Below are 26664 nucleotides of genomic sequence, written 5' to 3' on the forward strand. Positions count from 1 at the left end.
GCAGCACCACAGATGTTACAGATGAGCGCATACTTTGTAATAATCCTTGAATGTATCTGCACATGTGGGTTCGCTTCAATAGCTACAGGATGGCTGCAGGACCGGAAACAGAGGAGAAGTTCAGTCTGGCAACGCTCTAAGTTGTGGAAATCGACCCAATATTGCTGATTACTTTGTGCATCGCTGACTGACTATCTTTAAACTTATTTTCTGTTGTCTATGCAACAGCAGGGCATGGTCAACAACGTCGAAAACTTTCAGGTAGTCAATAAAAAGTGATACGCAATGCTCTTTTTTGTGCATCCTGAAGCTCACTGATCACCTTGGTTACAGCTGATTATACTATGTTTAGCTCTGAAATCAGACTGGCTTTGGGATATGACAATTATTGTAGAGAAAATCTTTCAGCTGTGAATTCATCAGGTTTTGAAGTTTTACAAATGTTATATAAAGAGTTGGATGTTGGGTTAACATTATAGAATAATACATTTATTGGACACAGAACACTATACTAAAAACAAATGACAACTTTATTCAAAAATACAACGCACAATGCTAATCTCTTCGTAAGACAACTGTGACACAAAACAATAATGGTAACACTTTACTTGACACCAAGCGCCATAACACCGTCATGACCAATATATTTACACGTGTTGTGACATGTATTGTGTTACCACGCTGGCTGTCAAGGAAAGTGTTACCACGCTGGGTGTCAAGGAAAGTGTTACCACGCTGGGTGTCAAGGAAAGTGTTACCACGCTGGGTGTCAAGGAAAGTGTTACCACGCTGGGTGTCAAGGAAAGTGTTACCACGCTGGGTGTCAAGGAAAGTGTTACCACGCTGGGTGTCAAGGAAAGTGTTACCAAAATAACACTAGGAAATACACGTGAAATAAAACATCAGTGATGTTCTTGACAAGCCAAAGAAAATCAATCACGCAAAACATGTACATACACTAGCATAATTTGCATAGTCGCTTAGACACCAGATACAAATTAAATGGAGTATAATTACCTTTGACCTCAGAAGAGTGTTTGACATCCTATTTGACATGTTTGATCTGCTTCCCAACCAAACACACATTGATATAGCTACAGTATGTTCCATTTAACAGATTATTTTAACTAAAGCGACTTACAGTTGTGTGTATACATTGTTTCTGCAGTCCATGTAGTTATATATAAACCTGAAATAGCAGCATGCTGTAGCTGAAAACCCCCAGCTGTGCTCAGTAGGGGGAAAACGTTTTGAAACAGAGTGAAACGGGGAGGTACTACCTGGGCCGTATCAACAAAGCGTCTCAGAGTAGAACATTGGTCGCAGGTGCTGAGAACGGAGACATTTTTCTCCTTCTCTCATGGGTAAAAATAAAAGCTATGCGTGAAGCCTCTTTAGGCACAAGAGTCCCACCTAGTCGGCAGATATTTAGGAGACCTCATGAGCTGTCCTAACCAGTTAAGAGTTACCAGCAGGTGTCTTGAAAACAGTAAAGGGCAGTGGTTCCTGCGCCATAGACAAGCAATGATCTGGAGTTGAAAGAATAGTTTGATATTTCTATACGATCAACCCATAAATAATCTAGACCTTCATGCAACAGTAGGTATTTCTTGCGCTTTTGACAATGATTTTACACGAGGCCTAATTCACATTATGATATGCCTAAATACTTATAACCACTAGGCTAATAAATGATCACATTTTTCTTTTTGACTATTTCATTAACCTACATGTATATCAAGTTGTCCCTTTGGAGTGCAATATTCCTAAATTGGGCATGCCTATAAGTTTGGCAATTGACAGCATCTAGGGGGTGTGCTTTTGGTGGTTAATGATAGACCTTTCAAAATGTTTTAGGCAACATTATCGGCAAGTGACTTGATGCCTACTGTGCTAAAAGAGATTCAGAGTTGTTGAAGGGGAGAGATGAGTGTGTTGATATAACAGTAATAGAATGAAAATTCCGCTTTTAACAACCATCATATTGTATGATTCAGTGCAATGCCTTTCAAATAAAAAATATCTTTGTAAAAAAGAAAAGAAGAAGTTATGCCAACATATTAGGCAATAATTAAGAGTAGTTTTTTGTTGTAGTCTTAAAACAAGTGTACAGGATTCCTAGGACCTTTCCTGAGATGCTTTGTGGATACGGGCCCTGAACAATAAGAACACAGATAAAGATACATGTGCTGTGCCGAACTTGACCCCATCTTAAAGGCTGGAGTAGGTTCGAGAACAAGGTAGTATTCACTAGGCACCAAAACAGAAAGAAACGGAGGGACCACCTCAATATGTAATAATAAAGGATTATTTTCCTTTTTGCATTGAACAACATTTTGATACGTTTTTGCCCTTACGAATATGACCCAGGTATGGGATATAAAGGCTCCCAGGCTCTATACACTCTTCCCCCAACTTGCCTCAACTTATCCTCATTACAGGTCTTTGGGGCAGTACTTCCTCTCAAACTGTGCCACGTCAAACTTGCGGGTGCAGCCTTTGTAGTTCATGTACCGTATCTTTCCGAAGATGGGTCTCTCGGCCCAGCCCTGGTCATGGACCCCACATATGGACCACATACAACCTACAGAGAGATAGAGAGGGTTGGGGGAAAAGAACGTTGCAGTGTAAAACAGACATGGTAGCAGTCGTAAGAACAAAGATTCAGCACGAGACAAGCAGGTAGAGGTTGTCATGACATTGCCCTCTTTGGGTACAGCAAGCCCCATCCCCCTCTCCCTGCCTCCCCCCTTCAACTAGGCTGCTGTGGTCAGAGAGAGGTCGTAAATTACAGTATAGAGATAGAGTGAAGTTCCATAGAGAACAAAGGAACACCTCACAGAACTTGAGGTCCAAACAACATATAAAAGAAGGTATAAAAGATCGGTGAAGAATCCAGCTACGAACTGGTCCGTTTGTTACAACTTGGGGAAGCTCATGGGAGACGGTGCAGCCACATTACCATAACGCTGTTTATATAATAGCCTAAGATATGAGGTTTAATTGTTGTATAAGATGAATGAGTGAGGATGATACTGTTTGTAAAATTGTGTAATGTGATTTTGGACTGTTTAATGAAGGAAACTCCAAATTCCCTTTTGAGTTGAACTAAATCAGAGGACCGCCCATGAACACAGTTAGGGTCAGGCATCCTGGGACAGCCCCTTTTCTGCAATTCCAAATAAAACCCCAATCTTGAGAATTCCTCAAGTTTCTCTCAATCATGTTTCTCTCAAAACAAAGGTTGCAGACCATTGCTGAATCTTTTAACCATACCACGTGGTTAAACTCTTAGACTATCGATACCGACAGAATAAGAACAAGTCTTCGATATTAATTACTAGTCTGCAGCTAGGAATTCGGTATCATTGGACGCGAAGAACGACAACCGCCGAAACATTCATTATATCACTCTGAACATTCAACTTTAACCACAACAGAGAGAGAGAGAGAGAGAGAGAGAACGAAAACTCTCCAACAGAAACTAACTTTTCAACAAAAATCCTGACGACACACTGAGTGTAAATATATATTGATTGCAATTGTTCCAGAATGAGTGAGCGTTCATGTGCAAAGTATTAGTATTTCAATTGTTATAATTATCAACTTTGTAGTGTCTCATCTTAGTCGACCCCCACTTCCCTTTTGTCTAACAAGCCGCGATGCCGGTTTAGCCCACTAGGGCACATTCTCCTATCATTTCTTGTAACCATATTTACTGTGTTTATGCATTTCTGTGAATGACTTAATAAATAAATGATTTAAGACAATTGATGTATGGATGACTCATGGTGCAGACTGGGTTCGTGCAGATAACCAACAATTTACGACGTTTGGAATGAGACTAATGTGAGGTAAAGTAAATAATTCATTAATTCAAAGACTAATTGACCAGATATAAAATATTTGAAAGGTTATATTGGGAAATTATAACTTTGTAATCTGAATATTTTCCTTGGTGCCTCGACTTCCTAGTTAATTACAGTTACATGATTAATCAGTTTGATCGCATAATACTAATTACAGAGAATCTTTGATAAAAACCAAGTCTTCAATTTAATGATAGTAAAGACACGACAAGGTGCCAGCGCTGTGATTTAATTTACACAGCGCTGGTGATGACAGTTAGTTAATATAGTTAATATATTTAGAAAAAGGTTTGCTTCCCAAATGTCAGCATTCAAAATACATTTTTTTTTATAATAACCCCTTAAATCAGGCAAAACCTGTCTTAACCAGAAAGCGCAGGTGGAGTCTACTAGGTTCAGATGCAGCCTCCCCATTAAGGTACCAAAATCAAAAGAACATACCCAAACGGTAGAGCTGCACAATTAATCAAAATTGCGATCTAGACATGCGCAATATCCATCATCGCAAATCTGCGATATTTTTTTAAATGCCACTTAGCCGTTAGCCATCTTTAACACCCGTTTATTTTACTTTTGATTTATTGCTCGAGTTGACGGAGATCCCCCTCCATCTCTCCTCTTTAGGCCGGAGATCCCCCTCCTCTTTAGGCCGGAGATCCCCCTCCATCTCTCCTCTTTAGGCCGGAGATCCCCCTCCATCTCTCCTCTTTAGGCCGGAGATCCCCCTCCATCTCTCCTCTTTAGGCCGGAGATCCCCCTCCTCTTTAGGCCGGAGATCCCCCTCCATCTCTCCTCTTTAGGCCGGAGATCCCCCTCCATCTCTCCTCTTTAGGCCGGAGATCCCCCTCCTCTTTAGGCCGGAGATCCCCCTCCATCTCTCCTCTTTAGGCCGGAGATCCCCCTCCATCTCTCCTCTTTAGGCCGGAGATCCCCCTCCATCTCTCCTCTTTAGGCCGGAGATCCCCTCCTCTTTAGGCCGGAGATCCCCCTCCATCTCTCCTCTTTAGGCCGGAGATCCCCCTCCATCTCTCCTCTTTAGGCCGGAGATCCCCCTCCTCTTTAGGCCGGAGATCCCCCTCCATCTCTCCTCTTTAGGCCGGAGATCCCCCTCCATCTCTCCTCTTTAGGCCGGAGATCCCCCTCCATCTCTCCTCTTTAGGCCGGAGATCACCCTCCATCTCTCCTCTTTAGGCCGGAGATCCCTGGACTCTACAAGGTGTCTAAAGTATTCTATAGGGATGCTGGTTCAAATTGACTTCAATGCTTCCCACAGTTGTGTCAAGTTGGCAGGATGTCCTTGGTGTGGTGGACCATTCGTGACACACGTGAAACTATTGAGTGTGAAAACCCAGCAGCACTGCATTTCTCGACACAAACTGGTGCGCCTGGAACCTATTACCATACCTAGTTCAAAGGTTCTTAATCTTTTGTATTGCCCATTCACCTTATTTAACTAGGCAATTCTATCAGATCTAGGAACATTGAAGGGGTGTAGGAAGGGGCTAGGTGCAGAAATGGAACCAAAATAATAGGTGCTCTGGGTAAGAATTGAACCAACCACCAGTGAGTCACTTACCTACGAATCCGTTGGGGTCCTGCCCATCCAACTCGTATCGGTCGTTGAGGTAGATGGCGATGGAGAGCGCTCCCTCTGGTGAAGAGGTCCACTCCAGGATCTTCTTGGCCCAGTACATCCTTAGGAAGCCATGCATCTTACCCTCAATCACCATCTGGTACTACAGGAGGAAGGATAGAAGATGGAGAACTTATTTACAGTGATATAGGGCTGTCCCGGTCAACAACAAAAAAAATATTGGTTGACCGAGTCGTCGTTCTTTCAACCAATCGATTAGTCTAAATTTAAAAAACGTGTATTTTTTCATATACAGTGAATTCGCAAAGTATTCATACCTCGACTTTCCACATTTTGTTACGTTGACTTATTCTAAAATGGATTAAATTGTTTTTTCCCCCATCAATCTACATACAATAGCTCATAACAACCAAGCAAAAACAAGTTTTTCGAAATCTTATCAAATTTATTCAAAACATTTAAAAAACTGAAATATTACATTTACATAAGTACTCAGACCCCTTTACTCGGTCCTTTGTTGAAGCACCTTTAGCAGCGATTACAGCCTCAAGTCTTACTGGGTATGACGCTACAAGCACACCTGTATTTGGAGAGTTTCTCACATTCTTCTCTGCATATCCTCTCAAGCTCTGTTAGGTTGGATGGGGAGCGTAGCTGCACAGCTATTTTCAGGTCTCTCTAGAGATGTTCGATCGGGTTCAAGTCCGGGCTCTGGCTGTGCTACTCAAGGACATTGAGATTTGTCCCAAAGCCACTCCTGTGTTGTCTTGGCTGATGGAAGGTGACCCGTCACCCCAGTCTGAGGTCCTGAGCAGGTTTTTAATCAAGGATCTCTCTGAACTTTGCGCCGTTCATCTTTCCCTCAATCCTGACCAGTCTCCCAGTCCCTGCCGCTGATACACATCCTCACAGCATGATGCTGCCATCACCGTAGGGATGGTGCCAGGCTTGGCATTCAGGACAAAGAGTTCAATCTTGGTTTCATCAGACCAGAGAATCTTATTTCTCATGGTCAGAGTCCTTTAGGTGCCTTTTGGCAAACTCCAAGCGGGCTGTCATGTGCCTTTTACTGAGGAGTGGCTTTTGTCTGGCCACTCTACCATAAAAGGCCTGATTGGTGGAGTGGTGGAGAGATGGGAGAACCTTCCAGAAGGACAACCATCTCCACAGAGGAACTCTGGAGCTCTGTCAGAGTGACCATCGGTATCTTGGTTAACTTCCTGACCAAGGCTCTTCTCCCCCGATTGCTCAGTTTGGCCAGGCGGCCAGCTCTATGAAGAGTCTTGGTGGTTCCAAACTACTTACATTTAAGAATGATGGAGGCCACTGTGTTCTTGGGGACCTTCAATACTGCAGAAATGTTTTGGTACCCTTCCCCAGATTTATGCTTCAATACAATCCTGTTTCGGAGCTCTACGGACACTTTCTTCGACCTCATGGCTTTGTTTTTGCTCTGACATGCACTGTCAACTGTGGAATCTTATATAGACAGGTGTGTGCCTTTCCAAATCATGTCCAAATCAATTGAATTCACCACAGGTGGACTACAATCAAGTTGTAAAAACATCAAGAATGATCAATGGATGTAAATAAATGTTTTTGTTTATTTTTACATTTGCAAACATTTCTAAAAACCTTTGGTGTGTGTAGAGCAGGTGTCCACATACTTTTGGCCATGTGTATATGGATGATTTATAAAGCCAGGCACATTTAACAGTTAGGCTTTTGATTATAGAGCTAATTAAAGTTGGGGTTCTCTCTCTCCTCACTTTTCTTAGACAATTAAGGCAAGGGCTGTTTTCTCCTCAACTTCACTGCAGCCTCCGCCACATTGTTCTCAACACCAATAACCTGGGTAACTTTGCTATTATACACATAGCAACATGGTCTAGGAAAAGGTGTCAATTTAACAGCGTGTTTGTTTCAGAAACGCGGCCAGGGACCGCTATCCAACGCTGAAGTGCATTTGTTAAAAAATAATATTTTTATTAGTGTAGCGCCATTGTTCTTATGTAATATAACCATATACAATTTCAGTAGTGCACGTCTTAGCGTGATGGACTTTGCCATCCCCACGGCCTCCACAATGGATTAGTCCACTCAGACAGGTGTCTTGTACACTGATTTTTTCAGTCGAAGCAGTAGCAATCTCGGTCGACCAAAAGCTTATCGACAAAACAATCGTAAATGGGGTCAGCCACTTTTTGACTTCCCGGTGTAGTTTTTCTGGGCATTGCTAACCAGCAAACGGTTAGTAGTTAACGACACCAGATGGAAGTCAAAAATTCTCTTTAATCCTTCGCAATTTACAGTAGTGAGTGCATTCATATGTGTCAAAGTGATTGGAGTTGTTTTCATGCATATTATAAGTTGCTTTGGATAAACGTGTAAACTGCAGATTTTCTTACATGATTTATGTTAATAAATAAATACAAGTCTTGTTGTTATTCTGAGACTTGCTGAATTGGATGGTTTGCATGTTGATAGTCTATGGGCGGTCAGCACTGTAAACGATACCTGGGCTGCGTTCCAGAGCTTGTCGTGGGTCTGGGCTTTCTCCAGCTGCTCGCGGGTATAGACGTATGGCCTGGGGTCTTTGGCGTGATCTTTCAACGTTTTCTGGGCCCAGTCATTTGCACCTAGATCAAATACAAGGATCATTAATGTTAACTTCGCAAAACAGAACGGAAACATCCCTTCCCCTTTAAAATGTCACAAAGGTCTTTAAATTGTTGCAATGTCTAAAACCCTGCACATAATCTACCATATAGATACTAATAAAATGTTATTTGAAACGCTATTTGAAATGCTTACGGGCCCTTCCCAACAAAACAGAGAGAAAGAAAATAGAGAAAGTAATAACACGTAATAATAAAAACTTAATGAGTAACGATAACTTAGCTTTATACACAGGGTACCAGTGCCGAGTCGATGTGCAGGTAACAAGGTAATTGACGTAGATATGAACATAGACAGTACCAGTCAAAAGTTTGGACACACCTGCTCATTGCAGGGTTTTTCTTTATTTTTACTATTTACTATACTCTGGAATAATAGTGAGGACATCAAAACTATGAAATAACACATATGGAATCATGAAGGAACCAAAGAAGTGTTAAACAAATCAAAACATATTTTATATTTGAGATTCTAAAAAGTAACAACCGTTTGCCTTGACAGTTTTCCACACTCTTGGCATTCTCTCAACCAGCTTAATGGGGTAGTCACCTGGAATGCATTTCAATTAACAGGTGTGCATTGTTAAACGTTAATTTGTGGAATTTCTTAACCTTCTTAATGCGTTTGAGCCAATCACTGGTGTTGTGACATTGTAGGGGTGGTATACAGAAGATAGCCCTATTTGGTAAAAGACCAAGTTAATTTCTGGCAATCTCGATGGGGGTGCCAAAGGGTTCAATTCTCAGGCCAACTATTTTCTCTGTATATATCAATGATGTGTCGCACTTGCTGCTGGTGATTCTCTGATCCACCTCTACGCAGACGACACCATTCTGTACACATCTGGCCCTTCTTTGGACAAACCTCCAAAAGAGCTTCAACGCCATACAACTCTCCTTCAGTGGCCTCCAACTGCTTTTAAATGCTAGTAAAACTGCTCTTCAACCGATTGTTGCCCGCACCCTCCCGCCCGACTAGCATCACGACTCTGGACGGTTCTGACTTAGAATATGTGGACAACTACAAATACCTAGGTGTCTGGTTAGACTGTAAACTCTCCCTCCAGACTCACATAAAACATCTCCAATCCAAAGTTAAATCTAGAATTGGCTTTCTATTTCGCAACAAAGCATCCTTCACTCATGCTGCCAAACATACCCTCGTAAAACTGACCATCCTACCGATCCTTGACTTTGGCAATGTCATTTACAAAATTGCCTCCAACACTCTAATCAGCAAATTGGATGCAGTCTATCACAGTGCAATCCGTTTTATCACCAAAGCCCCATGTACTACCCCCCACTGCGACCTCTATGCTCTCGTTGGCTGGCCTTCACTACATATTCGTTGCCAAACCCACTGGCTCCAGGACAGCTATAAGTCTTTGCTAGGTAAAGCCCCGCCTTATCTCAGCTCACTGGGTCAGCATAGCAACACCAACCCGTAGCATGCGCTCCAGCAGGTATATTGCACTGGTCATCTCCAAAGCCAACACCTCCTTTGGCTGCCTTTCCTTCCAGTTATCTCCTGCCAATGACTGGAACGAATTGCAAACATCTCTGAAGCTGGAGTCTTATAGCTCCCTAACTTTAAGCATCAGCTGTCAGAGCAGCTTACCGATTGCTGCAGCTGTACACAGCCCATCTGTAAATAGCCCACCCGACTACCTCATCCCCATATTATTACTTACGCTCTTGCTCCTTTACTCCTCAGTAGCTCTACTTGCACATCATCATCTGCACATCTATCACGCCAGTATTAATGCTAAATTGTAATTATTTTTGCCTCTAGAGCCTATTTATTGTCTACCTCCCTACATTTGCACACACTGTACATAGATTTTTCTATTTTTCTTTTGCGTTGACTGTAAGACACTGTAAGAGACTAAGTTCAAGTAAGACACTCAACATCAACTGTTCTGAGGAGACTGTGTGAATCAGGCCTTAATGGGCAAATTGCTGCAAAGAAACCACTACTAAAAGGACACCAATAAGAAAATGAAGAGACTCACTTGGGCTAAAAAACACAAGCAGTGGACATTAGACCGGTGGAAATCTGTCCTTTGGTTTGACAAGTCCAAATTTGAGATTTTTGGTTCCAACCGCCGTGTCGTTGTGAGACACAGAGTAGGTGAACGGATGATCTCCGCATGTGTTGTTCCCACCGTGAAGCATGGAAGAGGTGGTGTGATGGTGCTTTGCTGGTGACACTGTCTGGGATTTATTTGGAAGCATTCCAGGTGAAGCTGAAAAAAAGGGGGGAAAATAGCAGCAGTTGTGGCCTTTAGCTCAGCCCGAATGTTGCCTGTAGTCCATGGCTTCTGGTTGGGATATGTACGTACAGTCACTGTGGGGACGACGTCATCAATGCACTTGTTTACGAAGCCGTGATTTCCTGCCATGGCCAGCGAAGAGCCCGGATCTCAATCCCATTGAGCACATCTGGGACCTGTTGGATCGGAGGGTGAGGGCTATTCCCCCCAGAAATGTCAGGGAACTTGCAGGTGCCTTTGTTGGAAGAGTGGGGTAACATCTCACATCAAGAACTGGCAAATCTGGTGCAGTCCATGAGGAGGAGACGCCCTGTAGTACTTAATGCAGCTGGTGGCAACACCAGATACTGACTGTTACTTTTGATTTTGACCCCTCCTTTGTTCAGGGACACATTATTCAATTTCTGTTAGTCACATGTCAGTGGAACTTGTTCAGTTTATGTCTCAGCTGTTGAATCTTATGTTCATACAAATATTTACACGTTAAGTTTGCTGAAAATAAACGCAGTTGACAGCGAGAGGACGTTTCTTTTTTGCCGAGTTTAGATTAAGTCTCTCTTCGTAAATAGTATGGTCTACAGCTTATCGTGAGGTATTCTACCTCAGGCACCAGCTGTTGTTAACAAAGAGAAACGCACCCCTCACTTCAGCTTACCTGGGGCTTCCCTTTGATCCTGCAGATGCATAGAAAAACCAGCTAGACATATTATCCATGTCCTTGTTCAACCATGACGGACACTGAGAAACATAGGATATTACAGTTCTTCTGGTCCCGTTGATAGGATAGTCTCGAACGGAGCCATCCAGTTTGTTCTCCGGTGATTCTCCAATAGAACAGAGGGTAAAGGCGGACTATTTATTCGTCAGGATGCTCGCATGTCGGCCTCCCTTATGCCGTCTCTTTTCCGAGTCCCTGGGATTAGGGCCTGATCCAGGGCGAGCAGTATGCCCTGTTCCACAGATTAGTTTATTTTCCGAGTCCCTGGGATTAGGGCCTGATCCAGGGCGACCAATATGCCCTGTTCCACAGATTTGTTTCTTTTCCGAGTCCCTGGGATTAGGGCCTGATCCAAGGCGAGCAGTATGCCCTGTTCCACAGATTTGTTTCTTTTCCGAGTCCCTGGGATTAGGGCCTGATCCAGTGCGACCAATATGCCCTGTTCCACAGATTTGTTTCTTTTCCGAGTCCCTGGGATTAGGGCCTGATCCAGGGCGAGCAGTATGCCCTGTTCCACAGATTTGTTTCTTTTCCGAGTCCCTGGGATTAGGGCCTGATCCAGGGCGACCAATATGCCCTGTTCCACAGATTTGTTTCTTTTCCGAGTCCCTGGGATTAGGGCCTGATCCAGGGTGACCAGTATGCCCTGTTCCACAGATTTGTTTCTTTTCCGAGTCCCTGGGATTAGGGCCTGATCCAGGGCGGCCAGTATGCCCTGTTCCACAGATTCGTTGAAGTAGAAATCTGAATCCAAATCAAGGTTAGCGATTGCTGTTCTGATGTCCAGAAGCTCTTTTCGGGAATAGTAAACTATGATCAGCACAAAAAAACAAAACAGCAGAACTGGTTATGAGCCTGTAGAACAGGCCTGTAGCCTGTATCCATCGCAGCGCAATTCTAATCAGGTATTTGCTTGGGGCTCTGGTCAAATGTAGTGCACTACATAGAGAATAGGGTGCCATTTTGGATGCCGATCACATCTTAACTCAAGAGAACTCAGTCCTCCTCACTCACCCTTCACACTGTCATAGCTGGGGTTGTAGAAACAGAAGTTATCGGTCAACTCTCTGCGCACCACCAGTTCTTCTGTGAAGGAGGAAACGGACTCGCCGGCACTCTTCCCACAGCACTTTACCTGCAGCACCACGCGCTGGGCAGACAAGTGACCTGGAGATAGGTAGGGATGGAGGTAGGGATGGAGATAGGGATAGAGGGATAGAGAGCAGGAGGAAGAGAAGGAGGGACAGTCAGTGGAGTCCACCTTGAGCTTCAGAAATAAGTTTTAAAAACATTAGCATACAAATAACACTGGATACGAGCAGGCCTGCAAAGCCTGTGTTTCTTTAGGTGGGAGTGGGGCTTCTCACCGGGTGGGTGCTAGATGTATAAGGTCATAAGAAGTGTGTTTGTAGGCTGGTATCAGGTGAACACTGTGTTTTGAGTTGGCATGTTGAATTTAATTCAACATTTAGAAAGGAGAGAGCTGACACAGGTGTGTATTGCAGGCTCATAGTGGGTGTGTAATTATAGGCTGAAATAACACTATAGTTTGTATTGGCACAAATTCCAGTAAGCGGCTTCCCCAACTGACCGAAACGGATCCACGGCGAGAGCTGACTAACGGCAGAAGAATTGGGGTTGTTCCTCTGAGTGGCAAAGTTCTTGAGGCGCAGGTCGATGAAAGATTCCAACATGGCTATGCCTGCTGCAGTGCCAGACTTGGCCCAATCCACCTCCTCCACCGTCCTGTCCACCTCCAGAGAGGCCAATGCCTCTGCCCAGTCTACTGGCTGGAAGGAGAGAAGAGCTTCATTTATTTAAGGTTGTGAAAAGTTTAATGGAGTGGCCTATACCAACAGAGGAGGAAAGACGATGGGAAAGATATGAGGAAGAACTTAGGTCTTCTCTAAAAACAACATCAAACTTACTTCCACTTTGGTGTTTGCAGGTCTGGAGGGACTTGATAGGTGTAAGCAATACAACAGAAGCTGCATTGGAAGGCTTTGCAAAGTCATCACCTTATTGCTTACACCTATCCTGTGCATTCTGCTAATACGGTGGAAAGGAGACGGTGGGGGCTATGGGTTGTTTTCTGATCAGACAAGAATTTAACCAACCCAGAGACCAACTCATTAACCAACCCAGTTTAGTGGATTGTGTCAATACAAATACCATTAAGGAATCCCTCATCTTAACGAGGCCCACCTTCTATAAGCAACCTCTTACTTTGGCGGTTCGGAGAGCAGTGTGTGGGTGTTTGTCCACTAAAGGCATCTCTGTGAGGAACTCCTTCAGAAGCTTGGTGATCTTGTTACGGATCGTCCTGGCAGAATACTCCAGCTTGTCTGATGCCACCCAGCAGGGCACCACGTTATGGGCATCGACCTGCGGTAGTGACGGGGAGACGTGGTAGTTGACAGACTGGAAATCCTTTGTTAATATAGCCTGAGAAATTGAAGGAAGAAAGCTATACAGGAATTCAATAGGTGTTCAGTGTTGGTATAACAGAGTGAATTCCATCCCTGTCTACCCAACACGGGACACAAACCTTCTAACACAAATCTTTTGCACAATGATACTCTAGAAGCTCCGGCCCCCCAATAACACTGACCCAGAAAAATAAATGCATCTGGGTGCGACTTTCATCTGACTTTTACCCCATAATGTTAAATCAAGCCACAACACACCGTCTGTGCATTTTTGTGATACATTTGACAAAAATGTTCGCAAATTGCCATGCAAAATATCAGAATTGCTGCAGCAAAATAAAGCACTTTTACACGCAACTATCACATTTTTTTTAAAACCGCAAAGTAATCCTGAAGGGACTGATCTGCATACTTGTATGAAGGGGATATCACACAATAAATGCAACACGGAACCGAAACCGGATGCGCACGTGCGCCATCGTGCATAAATGTATTTCTCCCATTACACCAAACGCGATCACGACACACAGGTTAAAATATCAAAACCAACTCTGAACCAATGACATTAATTTGGGGACAGGTCGAAAAGCATGAAACATGTATGGCAATTTAGCTAGTTAGCTTGCTAGTTAATTTGTCCTTTTTAGCTAGCTTGCTGTTGCTAGCTAATTTGTCCTGGGATATAAACATTGAGTTGTTATTTTACCTGAAATGCACAAGGTCCTCTACTCCGCCAATTAATCCACACATAAAATGGTCAAGCGAATTGTTTCTAGTCATCTCTCCTCCTTCCAGGCTTTTTCATCTTTGAATTTATATGGTGATCCATCTACACTTTCATAGTATTACCACGACAACCGGCAAAACAGTTTGTCTTTCAATCACCCACGTGGGTATAACCAATGAGGAGATGGCACGTGGGTACCTGCTTCTATAAACCAATGAGGGGATGGGAGAGGCAGGTCTTGCAGCGCGATCTGCGTCAGAAATAGGAATGACTTCTATTTTAGCCCTTGGCAACGCGATGCTCGCGCACGCGACATGTCCGGTCTGGTCAGCATGTAAGTAATCCTGAAGGGACTGATCTTCACACTTGTATGAAAGGGATATCACACAAAAAATGCTAAGTATTCCTGAAGCGACTGATCTTCATACTTGTATGAAGGGGATATCTGACGGAAGCCCCTTTTTGACCTCCTCCACCCACTGCAGCGGTGTCCTTAGAGAGGAGAAGTCGGTCACTACTGCCCCAAAACTCCAGTCCGCCACAAACCCTGGCAGCAATTCTCCAGCGAAGCCATGGAGCAGGTGGAACTGAATATCCAGGGCACTGCAGTCCTGTGAAAGGGGGGAAAAATAAGTGCATGGGACAAGAAGGAAGTAGGTATAGAGGAGAATCTCAATTGGAATATCTTGATTCCTTTCGCCCCCTAGCATCCACTCGAGTAGGAGGAGGAAACGTGGAAAGAAATGCACTTGTAAGAAATGAGTCTGTCCTCCTCTAGCACTCCATCAGGCAAATTACATTTACATAAATAAAATAAAAATGTACTCAGTTCTGCCTCCAGGGAAAGACTCATGGCAATAAAAGTCAACCTACTCCCTAGATAGAAAGAACAGGGAAGAGAACACACAAGTCATTTTCACCCCAGACAACAATGGAGGGTTTCTCTACCTTTGCAACTTCCTCCAGTCCCCTCAGCATGAAGCCAAAATGGCGGATGGTGGCCAACTCTGAGTTTTGTGATACCACCAAACAGAAACAGATATGCAGGGGCAGCTTCTCTTCGAGGGCAAGCTGCTGGGCATAGATCAACGCCCAGTTATCTACAGAAAGAGTCAAAGAGAGAAGCAAACATTCTGTTACTGGTGAATATGGCTGCAAATACTGAAAAGAATCCACCCAAAAAAAATCCCACTACAATGTCAACCCAAACTATACTGGCTTGAATAGTTTATTTTTTCCATTGTCATTTCGAGCATGGTGGATGCAAACCAGGCCAAAACACAGCTCAGCAGTGTGAAAAGGCTGCATTCAATGCACTTTCTATTGGACATTCTTATTTACAATGGCGGCCTATTCCGGCTAAACCGGGATGACGCTGAGCCAATTGTGCACCGCTATGGGACTCCCAATTACAGCCGGATGTGATACAGCCTGGAATCGAAACAGGGACTGTAGTGGTGCCTCTTGCACTGAGATGCAGTGTCTTAGACCACTGCGCCACTTGGGAGCCCACTGTATATTGGTAGTGGATATACTGGAGATTCTCACCTTGGACCCTGTGATCCCGGTTCATCCAGTAGACTACTCCCTCTGAACCTTGCTTTATCTTCTGGGTTTGGGACAGAAAACGGAGGCGCTGCTTGTTGAATTTCAAGTCCTTCTTCTCCTTCCGTTGCTCTGCCACCACATCCTGCAGCCAGCCCTCTACTCTCTCCCTCTTCCCATCTTTTACAGCCTGCAGCTTCTGCCGTTTGGTGTTGTCCATTTTCACAAATGTTGCCTTGCGTTTTTCTGCTGGCATGGTGGTTTGATTATTAATGCTGCTTGGGCCTACTAATTTGGTAAAGGAGCAGTGTCTTTGGCTCTCGAGTGTCACAAACTTCCAAATGTGCTTGGATGCTGGAATGAGCAACAAACTGGATAGAGGGAAGCATTGGATGATAATTACTAAAGAAATATCACTTTTTCATCTTCAATACATTTTCTAATAATGCAAGCAACCATGGCAAAACAGGATGTTATCATGCAGACCAAGACACCATTTGATGTAAGCCAGGAAATAATTAAATGACAATCGCACTGAAATGTTTGGCAAGAAATGCCTTACCTGCGATGCATAGATTATTGTAAACGTGTATCGCAGTCCTCTTCAGAGTTAAACTGAGGCTTCTTGATATGTATGTATTCAAACAACAGCAGATATGTACACATCTACACGCGTGTCGTGTTCTTTTTGTTTTGTAAGAGCAGATCTTTTGGTGGGGGGGGGGTATTATGACAACTACAAATCCCAAAATGCCATTCGTGTCTCTAATTTTTGCCGTCGTCACTAGTTACCACAGCCACAAAGTCTTAAGCTCCCCATGTCTAAAATTGATATTCTTAAAATCTGATTTTAAACCTAACCACACTCATAACCTTATACATACCCCTAAATTAAGACCAAATAGCACATTTTGTCTTTGTGGCTGTTGTATCTAGTGACAACCGTTTAGACGGGGGGATATTTGACGTCACTAGATAGCTAGGCTGGCTAGCTAGCTAGCGTGCTAATTTTTGTGAATTTTATCCAGAATATTTTCCTGTGTGTAGCTACAGATTTCCACAGTATGAGCAACGTTGGTTTTTCGGCTACACGGGGGATCAGCTCCGGCGGACCTGATAAAGTCGACATGTCTTTAGGTAAGTAAGTCGCTCTGGATAAGAGCGTCTGCTAAATGACTTAAATGTAAAATGTAAATGTAAGGCCGCTCGCGACACCGTTGATGTGGGTGGGTCCACCGGCAGCTAGTTTGCTAAATGTTCGCATATGAGGGATCATAATATGCATCGTTATATAGCTAATTATATGCATTTTTTTAGATACATTACACTGTATATTTAAAACGACTTACATACTACTCTGGGCAACTTTGTTTGCTAACCGCTGCGTTCATTCAATGCGACTAAGCGAATTAGCCACTACTACTCAGTTAACGAACTGCTAGCTAACGTTAATTGTTATGCAGGTCTATTGGCCCATCCAAATGTCCGCGAGAATGATTAATGTAGTTAGGTAGTTAGTTAACTAGAATGTACAAATTCAGCCAAGACTTCCAAGAGTCAGACAAACTTTAATTCATAAGCATGGCATACATAACGTTAGATTGACTGAAAGAGCTCACTGACAAGTAAACGTATTGTTTTGTTCATCTGACTGTCCTAGATGATATAATTCGTTTGAACAAGAAAGAGCAACAAGCAAGGAGGCCGGGCCCGGGGAACCGCAGGCCACTACAGAAGGGAAAGGTCTTTGTCCAAGGGAAGCCAGTTGGAGCGAGGGCCAGGGGACAGACTCAAAGACGTGTGTACAGTAGTTTTGTTTGTGGTGCTCTTCACTGCAACTAGTTCTCCATTGTTGACCATAAACTAGGTGGTTCGAGCCCTGAATGCTGATTTGGTTGACAGTCGTGGTATCTCAGATCATATACCACGAGTATGACAAAATATTTATTTTTACTTCTCTAATTACTAAGGGCTGTATCCAGGCACTCCGCTTTGCGTCATGTGTAAGAGCCCTTAGCCACATTGGCTATATACCACACCCCCTTGGGTGGCAGGTAGCCTAGTGGTTAGAGCGTTGGGCCAGTAACCGAAAGGTCGAATCCCAGAGCCCGCCAGGCCATGTTTCTCTTCCACAGGGGCCTCAAGGTACACTCTATTGGCCCATAGGTGTCTCTGACCGTATGTAGACTTCTACTCCTGATCAAGGCAGTTAACCCACTGTTACTAAAACATTATTGTAAATAAAAATGTGTTCTTAACTGACTTGCCTAGTTAAATAAAGGTTAAATATACATATATACATTTTAAATAACTTAATATAATCATGCCTGGGATATTTGAAATGCCAGTGAACTAGTTAGACCTTCAAATACATCACATCAATTGAATTCTCCACATGAATAAGAAGCTGTGTCATTTCCAGGAGGTGGTGTACCAAGAGGTGCGATAACGAGAGCGGGTTTTGGAAGAGGCCGAAAGATTCCCCCTCCGGTTGGTCGACGCCGGGGTCAAGGGGTTATCACTGGACTGGCAGCCCGGAAGACTGCAGCACTACAGAAAGGCATCAGTCCGCTCAACCGACCTGCGATCAACCGGGTACTAAGGGCTCATACATCTGGGACATTTTCATTAGGGCACACTGTAGCAAAACGTGCATCAGAACCAAAATGAGCATCCCTTATTGGACAAGTTAAGATAATACCCTGCTGTTTCGAACTGTTTTCCTCCGTTTCATGCCTAGTTAACATGACCCTTGTTTGGATCAAAGAGGAGAGAGTTAGTTTCCAAAGAAGACTGTGCTCCTCTGTTCACCATCTCTATTTACATTTTCTCTCTCAGAAGTTACAGCCCTTCAACAACCGATCACGGCCCTTCAACAACCAATCACGGCCCTTCAACAACCAATCACGGCCCTTCAACAACCAATCACGGCCCTTCAACAACCAATCACGGCCTTTTATCCAACCAGCCCAATACAGACAGGTGCAAGGCCAAAGGAGGCCCTACAGACAGACAGACGTACAGAGACGCCTCGACTCGACGAGACCCTTTCAGCAGCGGAGACGGTGAGGAAATAACATTTGCAGCATTACTCCTGGATGACTCCCCTCCATGGAATATCACTATGTCACACCATCAGCCGGTCCCAGACCGCTATCTACCCCTTCTTCCCTTTGGCCATAACCGTTCAATGTTTGCAGACCTGTATGTATTAAAGGGCAAATCAGCCGTTGAAACAATAACAAAGTGTTCTCCCTGCTACTGTTATTAGTGAACAGCTGAGGGATTTGTGGTGAAGAAATGTAACCATTCTAAAATGCATACAGCTATGGGACTTGACCATCCATTATATCATTAGCTTAGCTTTAAGCACCAACTGTCAGAGCATCTTACAGATTACTGCACCTGTACATAGCCCACCTATAATTTAGCCCAAACAACTACCTCTTTCCCAACTGTATTTAATTTATTTATTTATTTTGCTCCTTTGCACCCCATTATTTTTATTTCTACTTTGCACATTCTTCCATTGCAAAACTACCATTCCAGTGTTCTACTTGCTATATTCTATTTACTTTGCCACCATGGCCTTTTTTGCCTTTACCTCCCTTCTCACCTAATTTGCTCACATTGTATATAGACTTGTTTTTTTTACTGTATTATTGACTGTATGTTTGTTTTACTCCATGTGTAACTCTGTGTCGTTGTATGTGTCGAACTGCTTTGCTTTATCTTGGCCAGGTCGCAATTGTAAATGAGAACTTGTTCTCAACTTGCTTACCTGGTTAAATAAAGGTGAAATAAAATAAATATCAGAAGTATAGTTTTATGTGTTGAAGCTATAGGGTGTTTGTTTACATTTACTTTGTTTACAAACATTGGAGTAAAACAAGCTTATATTTTGGGTTCTGATGGGGGTACGACTGTTGAACTAAACTCATGAGGCCTTTATAAGTTATATTCAAGAATCGATGGGTACATGTCATTCATTTACAAGTCTAAAAAGGGATGTAGCAACTGCAGATGTCCTCTTTAAGTAATGTGGGGGAAGCACCATATACACTGATTATGTGCTTTTACACCTGCATTGCTTGCTGTTTGGGGTTTTAGGCTGGGTTTCTGTACAGCACTTTGAGATATCAGCTGATGTACGAAGGGCTATATAAATCCATTTGATTTGATTTGATTATACCTATATAGGCCTATAAGATCTGCAAATATCGAAGGGTTAACATCAAAGCAAAGTGGGAGGGAACAAATTGGCCCTGGCTCTGTTTAACGCTGAGAATCACTGAAGCGTTGTTCCAAGTGCTCTCCAATGACATTGCACAAACGAAGGACATCATGGAACATTTCCATCTCCATCCTTAGACCAACCATCTATTTTGTCTTCTCCTTGTAGGCCCTTGCCCCCTGTCCAAACCCAGAGAGAAGCCCGCCAGGCCACGTTTCTCTCCCGCAGGGGCCTCAAGGTACACTCTATTGGCCCGTAGGTGTCTCTGACCGTATGTAGACTTTTAAAAATGTATTGGACACAGTGCATGGAAAGTCCTGTCTTTGTCTCACCTGTACATTCTTCCATACTGCAGATTCACGCCCAGGTCCCGAAGCCGACTTTAACCTCTATATCCCCTGCCCCAGTTAGAACCCGCCAGTGAGTATTTGACGTGTGTGTGTGTGGATGGGTGTGAGACTGTCGCCTCTTGACAGACGGCATTCCACTCTATAATATAGTGCACCCTCATCATTCTTGAAGACTACACATCAAACCTTTGCTCGTCATTATCCACAAGTCGTCTAACCATATGTGTGTCTGTCTGTCCACCAGGTGGCGCACGTCAACAAACAGCAGTGGGATCCTGACCGTTTCCATCGACAACCCCACTGCCATGACACAGTCTGAGTGAGTCACATTATGAAGCCACACATACCACTATATGAGCAGAGACTGACTAAATACATAGGGCCAGTAGTTACCATACCAAAGAACCTAATATTAACTAAGGGCCAGTAGTTTTTCCTAGTCCGTTCAAGTGGTACGAGGGTGGCAGGTAGTTAAGAGCTTTGTGCCATTAACCGAAAGGTCGCTGGTCCGAATCCCCATGTTGGTTAGGTGAAGAATCTCTGTGCCCTTGAGTATGGCCCTTAACCCTAATTGTTCCTGAAAGTCGCTCTGGGTAAGAGCATCTGTTAAATGACAAAAAAATGTAAATACTCCTGGCCCTATGTATACAGTGGCGACCAAATATATTGGCACCCTTGGACTTTTCTTACATCATTCGTTACTTCTTCTAAAATAATTGAATAAGTCAGTTCTGCAAATTTCTGCCCTGCTAGTGCTGCCCCGGTCAACTGTAAGTGCTGTTGTCAAATCAAATCTTCTTCGTCACATAATCATGATTGACAGCTGTAATTCTGGGTGTAGCGAAATGCTTGTGAAGTGGAAACATCTAGGAGCAACAACGGCTCAGCCGCGAAGTGGTAGGCCACAATAGCTCACAGAACGGGACTGCCGAGTGCTGAAGCTCGTAAAAAATTGTCTGTCCCACCGAGTTCCAAACTGCCTCTGGAAGCAACGTCAGCACAATAATTGTTTGTCGGGAGCTTCATGAAATGGGTTTCCATGGCCGAGCAGCATGCGCAATGTCAAGCAACGGCTGGAGTGATGTAAAGCTGCCGCCATTGGACTCTGGAGCAGTGGAAACGCGTTCTCCTGTGTGATGAATCACGCTTCAACATCTGGCAGTCCGACGGACGCCAGGAGAACACTACCTGCCCCAATGCATATAATTAAATGTAATCTTTATTTAACTAAGCAAATCATTTAAGAACAAATTCTTATTCACAATGACTGCCTACACCGGCCAAACCCGGACGATGCTGGGCCATTTGTGCACAGACCTATGGGACTCCCAATCACGGCCGGTTGTGAGAGCCTGGAATCGAACCAGGGTGTCTGTATTAGCGCCTCAAGCACTGAGGCGCAGTGCCTTAGACCGCTGCACCACTTGGGAGCTCCCTGTATAGTTTGGTGGAGGAGGAGTAATGGTCTGGGATTGTTTTTCATGGTTTGAGCTTGGAACATTTGTTCCAGTGGCCGAATGGAAGCAAGTCCCTGCAGCAATGTTCCAACATCTAGTGGAAAGCCTTCCCAGAAGAATGGAGGCTGTTATTGCAGCAAAGGGGGGACCAACACCATAATAATACCCATTATTTTGGAATTAGATGTTTGACAAACAGGTGCCCACATACTTTGTCATGTAGTGTAACAAACTCTTCTTATAGCAATCAATGAGCTTGCTGCACCTTTCGACTGGCAATTTGGCCCACTTTTCGGCAGGAAACTGCAAGAATTCTTTAATGTTTCAGGGATGCCCTCCAACTACTTTTTTCAGATCTCACCATAGGCTTTGGATGTGATTCAGGTCTGGATTCTTCCCTGGCCACTCCAAGACAGTCCAGCTTTTCTTCTTGAACCATTCCAGGGTGCTTTTGATGTGTGTTTGAGGTTGTTGTCCAGCTGGAAGTTCCACAACCTTGCACTCTAAACACCTTGATAATCTGCTGATTTCATGATGTCTTGCACACATTCAAGGCCCCCAATACCAGAGGCAGCAAAGAAACTCCACGGCATTATCAAACCTCCCATGTTTGATTGTAGGCAGGGTGTTTTTTTCAGTAAACTGTCAGTAAACACAGTGCTGATCTGTATTGCCAATGTACAATCATTTTGTTTCATTGGTCTACAGAACATTTCCTCCAGGATTAAAGCTTGTTAGGTGGGTGTTTGAGAAGTTCAATCAGGCTTTCTTGTCTCTTTCAGTAGTGAGGTCTTCCTATGTTTACCAACAACCAAATTAAGCAGGTTGCTTTGCTGCTTCTGGTACTTGGGGCCTTGAATGTGTGCAAGACATCATGAAATCAGCAGATTATCAAGGTGTTTTAGAGTGCAATGTTCAACCCACTGTCCAAAAACTGTGTCTGTCTGAAGGTTGTGGAACTTCCAGCAGTTAAACAATCCCAAACAAATGTTAAAAGCACCCTGGAATGGTTCAAGAAGAAATGCTGGACTGTTCTGGAGTGGCCAGGGAAGAGTTCCAATCGGAATCACATCCATAACCTATGGCAAGAGCTGACAACTGCCGTTGGTGGAGGGCACTCCTCAAACATTGAAGAGTTAGAGCAGTTTGCTGCTTTAAAGTTAGCCAAATTGCCAGTAGAATGGTGTTACAAGCTCAGTAATGGCTACAAGAAGCGTTTGTCTGCAGTTCTTGTCCAAAGCCTGTGCCACCAAGTACTAGTTCCGGGGTGCCAATAATTGTCCATTCATCTTTTATTTTCTCAAATCTAAACTTACATTTACAAAAAATAAAATTGTTTCTGCAATGTAGTTTTAGAATAAATAGGGAATTATTTAAGAAAAGTGCATGGGTGCCATTATATATTTTCGGCAACTGTCCATAACCACTCGCCATATTTTCTTCTCTGTTGTCCCAGGCCTCCTTGTGCTTGGTCCCTGCACCCCTCCGCCCCCACCAGCTCTGCCCCAGTCAAGGTGAAGGTGGAAGAGGAGAAGAAAACGGAACCACCTAAAGGAGTCCCCTTGCAGTTTGACATCAACAGTGTGGGGAAACCGGTGAGAATAAGATAGAATTGGGCAATCGTACACAAAGGCTACATTTACAAAGGCAGCCCAATTCTGATGTTTTTGCACATTTTTGGCAAAAGAGCTAATCTGATTAGGTAAAATATCAGAATTAGGCTGCCTGTGTAAACACAGCCCAAGTTGTTTCATATCATGTCCTCGTGAGCCTCAATGTAAAAAACATTAGGAACAGCTGCTCTTTCCATGAGACTGACCAGGTGAAAGCTATGATCCCTTATTGATGTCACCTGTTAAATCCACTTCAATCAGTGTAGATGAAGAGGAGAAAGAAGATAGGTTAAAGAAGGATTAGGCATTGAGACAATTGAGACATGGATTGTGTATGTGTGCCATTAAGAGGGTGACTGGGAAAGACAGAAGATTGAAGTGCCTTTTGAACAGTATGGTAGTAGGTGCCAGGCACACCGGTTTGAGTGTGTCAAGAATTGCAACATTGCTGCGTTTTTCCATGATCAACAGTTTCCCATGTGTATCAAGAATGATCCACCAACCAAAGGACAGCTAGCCAACTTGATACAACTGAGTCCATGCCCTGACAAATTGAGGCTGTTCTGAGGACTAAAGGGGGTGCAACTCAATATTAGTAAGGTGTTCCTAATGTTTTGTACACTCCGTATAAATGTTATGAATGGTTGTTTGATGTAAATAGTCTAACTCTCCCAAGTGGTTCAAGATCTAAGTTTCCCCTTGTGAATTGGTGAATAGTGTCATTCATTAGTGCACGCTGAAGCAAAAAGGTTTAAAAACGTGCAATGTTAACAAACTTATTGAAGTGTCAGATAGTGTCTCCCTGATTCAGTCAGTTTGTCTCCATTTTGTTTCTAGTGAACTGGACCCAGTTATACTGTATGTACACACCATTATATGCAAATGTATTATATGTGCACAAGTCAGACTTCTCTCTGCTACCACACGGCAAGTGGTACCGGAGCGCCAAGACTAGGTCCAAGAGGCTTCTAAACGGCTTCTACCCCCAAGCCATAAGACTCCTGAACAGCTAATCAAATGGCTACCCAGACTATTTGCATTTTTTTTTTTTTGTATTTTCTTAAAACTGCATTGTTGGATAAGGGCTTGGAAGTAAGCATTTCACTGTAAGGTCTACACCTGAAAGTATTCGGCGCATGTGACAAATAACATTTGATATATATTTTTATTCTGGTCTCTGACCATTACTAGTTATGATTAAAAAATGTTTTTTCAAAAGTATTATTTATAGGTATTACTGCACTGCTGAAGCTAGAAACCCAAGCATTTCGCTGCACCTGCAATAACGTACATGTACACGACTAAAACATTTTGATTTTGTGTGAAGCGAATTGAATGTTTTACTGACAAGCTTTCTCTCCCAACTGTTGTCACATCAGACTGCGATGACTTTGAATGAGCGATTCCGCATCCTGAAAGACGAGCGCGTCGCCACTGCGCAGACCAGCAAAGGCAGCCGATTCATCACTGTGGGTTAAGACAATGACGCAAAGGAGAAGGGGGATCCCCAAAACCTTTGTGTCCCAGACAGACACACACACACACTGATCCCCACCTATCTGATGATATAGAACCGTTTTAAAAGGACCCTGAGCTGATCCTCCTGAGTGATTTTCCTTATGGAGCAGACTTTGGGTAGAAAGAGAATGATGCATTCTCAGTAGGATGAGCCTAGTATGCTGATATTTGTTGCTTACTTGCATTCATTTTTATGAAAACAGTAGGCATACGTTCTAAATTGTATGCTGTTCGAGTAAATATTAGGCAAACCAGATTTGGACACCGCCTTTTTGATATAAAAAACATCCTACCATAATTATTTGACATATATAGATATGTGATACTGTTCTATAGGAAATGTTATACTTTAAAATGTTTTTATAGTAACTACAAAGTCATTTTGTTGAATAAACCCCTAATTAACGTACATTTTTATAATTATTTCTGCGTAATCACGGTAAGCCTGCAGCGCATATCCAGTGTTAAATATAGAAAATAGATTAATTAGGGGAAAAAATGTAAGAGGTCTATCTTGTCCGTACCTGCACGGATGCAGTTGCTCTAGGATAGCCACCTGATGTTTGCTACCCAATTTATTATTTTAGGAGCGCAGTAGCCTAAGCCTGCAAAAGTTTGGTAGGTATCAAAGAGAGAGGGGGGAATTGGTAGGCTCCCAGCCATGTTATTGTTCTTCTGTAGCAATTGTTGATTTTTTTCTTTGACCTTGCATGCAACAGAAATGGCAAAAATATAAGACCGTCACTGCCCAAGTGGCACCCTACCCCCTACATTGTGCACTACTTTTGACATTTGGGATGATGTCGTGGCCAAAAGTTTTGAGAATGACACAAATAATAATGTTCACAAAGTCTGCTGCCTCAGTTTGTATGATGGCAATTTGCATATACTCCAGAATCTTATGAAAAGTGATCAGATGAATTGCAATTAATTGCAAAGTCCTTCTTTGCCATGCAAATTAACAATCCCCCAAAAACATTTCCACTGCATTTCAGCCCTGCCACAAAAGGACCAGCTGGCGTCATGTCAGTGATTCTCTCATTAACACAGGTGTGAGTGTTAATGAGGACAAGGCTGAAGATCACTCTGTCATGCTGCTTGAGTTTGAATAACAGACTGGATGCTTCAAAAGGAGGGTGGTGCTTGGAATCATTGTTCTTCCTCTGTCAACCATGGTTATTTGCAAGGAAACACGTGCCGTTATCTTTGCTTTAAACAAAAAGGGCTTCACAGGCAAGGATATTGCTGCCAGTAAGTTTGCACCTAAATCAACCATTTATAGGATCATCAAGAACTTCAAGGAGAGCGGTTCAATTGTTGTGAAGAAGGCTTCAGGGCGCCCAAGAAAGTCCAGCAAAGTCCACAGTCTCCTAAAGTTGATTCAGCTGCAGGATCGGGGCACCACCAGTACAGAGCTTGCTCAGGAATGGCAGCAGGCAGGTGTGAGTGCATCTGCACGCACAGTGAGGTGAAAACCTTTGGAGGATGGCCTGGTGTCAAGAAGGGCAGCAAAGAAGCCATTTCTCTCCAGGAAAAACATCAGGGACAGACTGATATTCTGCAAAAGGTACAGGGATTGGACTGCTAAGGACTGGGGTAAAGTAATTTTCTCTAATGAATCCCCTTTCCGATTGTTTGGGGCATCCGGGAAAAAAGCTT

The 26664-nt window shown here is 43.4% G+C and overlaps 2 protein-coding genes across 4 annotated transcripts; one reads left to right on the top strand and one right to left on the bottom strand.

Annotated features, from left to right (window-relative positions):
* Positions 1-512: 512 nt before the first annotated feature.
* On the bottom strand, positions 513-16526 carry cpdp (CPD photolyase). The gene is made up of 10 exons (XM_029624192.2): positions 16396-16526; positions 15837-16204; positions 15237-15388; positions 14717-14899; positions 13359-13517; positions 12724-12922; positions 12147-12299; positions 7981-8102; positions 5446-5605; positions 513-2584 (listed from the first exon to the last, which is right to left on the bottom strand). The coding sequence occupies exons 1-10, from the start codon at positions 16404-16406 to the stop codon at positions 2436-2438; spliced, it is 1656 nt and encodes a 551-aa protein (XP_029480052.1). The 5' UTR covers positions 16407-16526; the 3' UTR covers positions 513-2435.
* LOC115103320 (UAP56-interacting factor) lies at positions 16201-25414 on the top strand. Of its 3 annotated transcripts, none has more exons than XM_029624193.2 (10): positions 16201-16335; positions 16881-16970; positions 17494-17631; positions 18256-18428; positions 18672-18898; positions 20236-20305; positions 20423-20487; positions 20662-20736; positions 23331-23469; positions 24867-25414. In XM_029624193.2, exons 2-10 carry the CDS (start codon positions 16898-16900, stop codon positions 24963-24965), a joined length of 1059 nt encoding a protein of 352 aa, XP_029480053.1. In that variant the 5' UTR covers positions 16201-16335; positions 16881-16897; the 3' UTR covers positions 24966-25414. The 3 variants fall into 3 exon arrangements, with proteins under 3 accessions (XP_029480053.1, XP_064861994.1, XP_029480054.1); XM_065005922.1 differs by lacking the exon at positions 16201-16335 and adding an exon at positions 23959-24082 and having other exon boundaries at positions 16618-16970; positions 24867-24955; XM_029624194.2 differs by lacking the exons at positions 16201-16335; positions 17494-17631 and having other exon boundaries at positions 16618-16970.
* The last annotated feature ends 1250 nt before the right edge of the window (positions 25415-26664 follow it).

Source organism: Oncorhynchus nerka, linkage group LG20, assembly GCF_034236695.1.
Source record: "Oncorhynchus nerka isolate Pitt River linkage group LG20, Oner_Uvic_2.0, whole genome shotgun sequence".
NCBI classification, from domain to species: Eukaryota; Metazoa; Chordata; class Actinopteri; order Salmoniformes; family Salmonidae; genus Oncorhynchus; species Oncorhynchus nerka.

Bases quoted from the DNA above. Each gene is read 5' to 3' on its own strand.
- cpdp (XM_029624192.2), bottom strand. The intron at 12,923-13,358 runs GTAAGAGGTTGC...CTCTCCTTCCAG, and splicing joins CTGCTCTCCGAACCGCCAAA to CCAGTAGACTGGGCAGAGGC. The intron at 12,300-12,723 runs GTCAGTTGGGGA...ACCTATCTCCAG, and splicing joins CTCGCCGTGGATCCGTTTCG to GTCACTTGTCTGCCCAGCGC.
- LOC115103320 (XM_029624193.2), top strand. From the start codon at position 16,898: ATGAGCAACGTTGGTTTTTCGGCTACACGGGGGATCAGCTCCGGCGGA. The intron at 20,306-20,422 runs GTACACTCTATT...TCCATACTGCAG, and splicing joins TCTCCCGCAGGGGCCTCAAG to ATTCACGCCCAGGTCCCGAA. The intron at 20,488-20,661 runs GTGAGTATTTGA...TCTGTCCACCAG, and splicing joins GCCCCAGTTAGAACCCGCCA to GTGGCGCACGTCAACAAACA.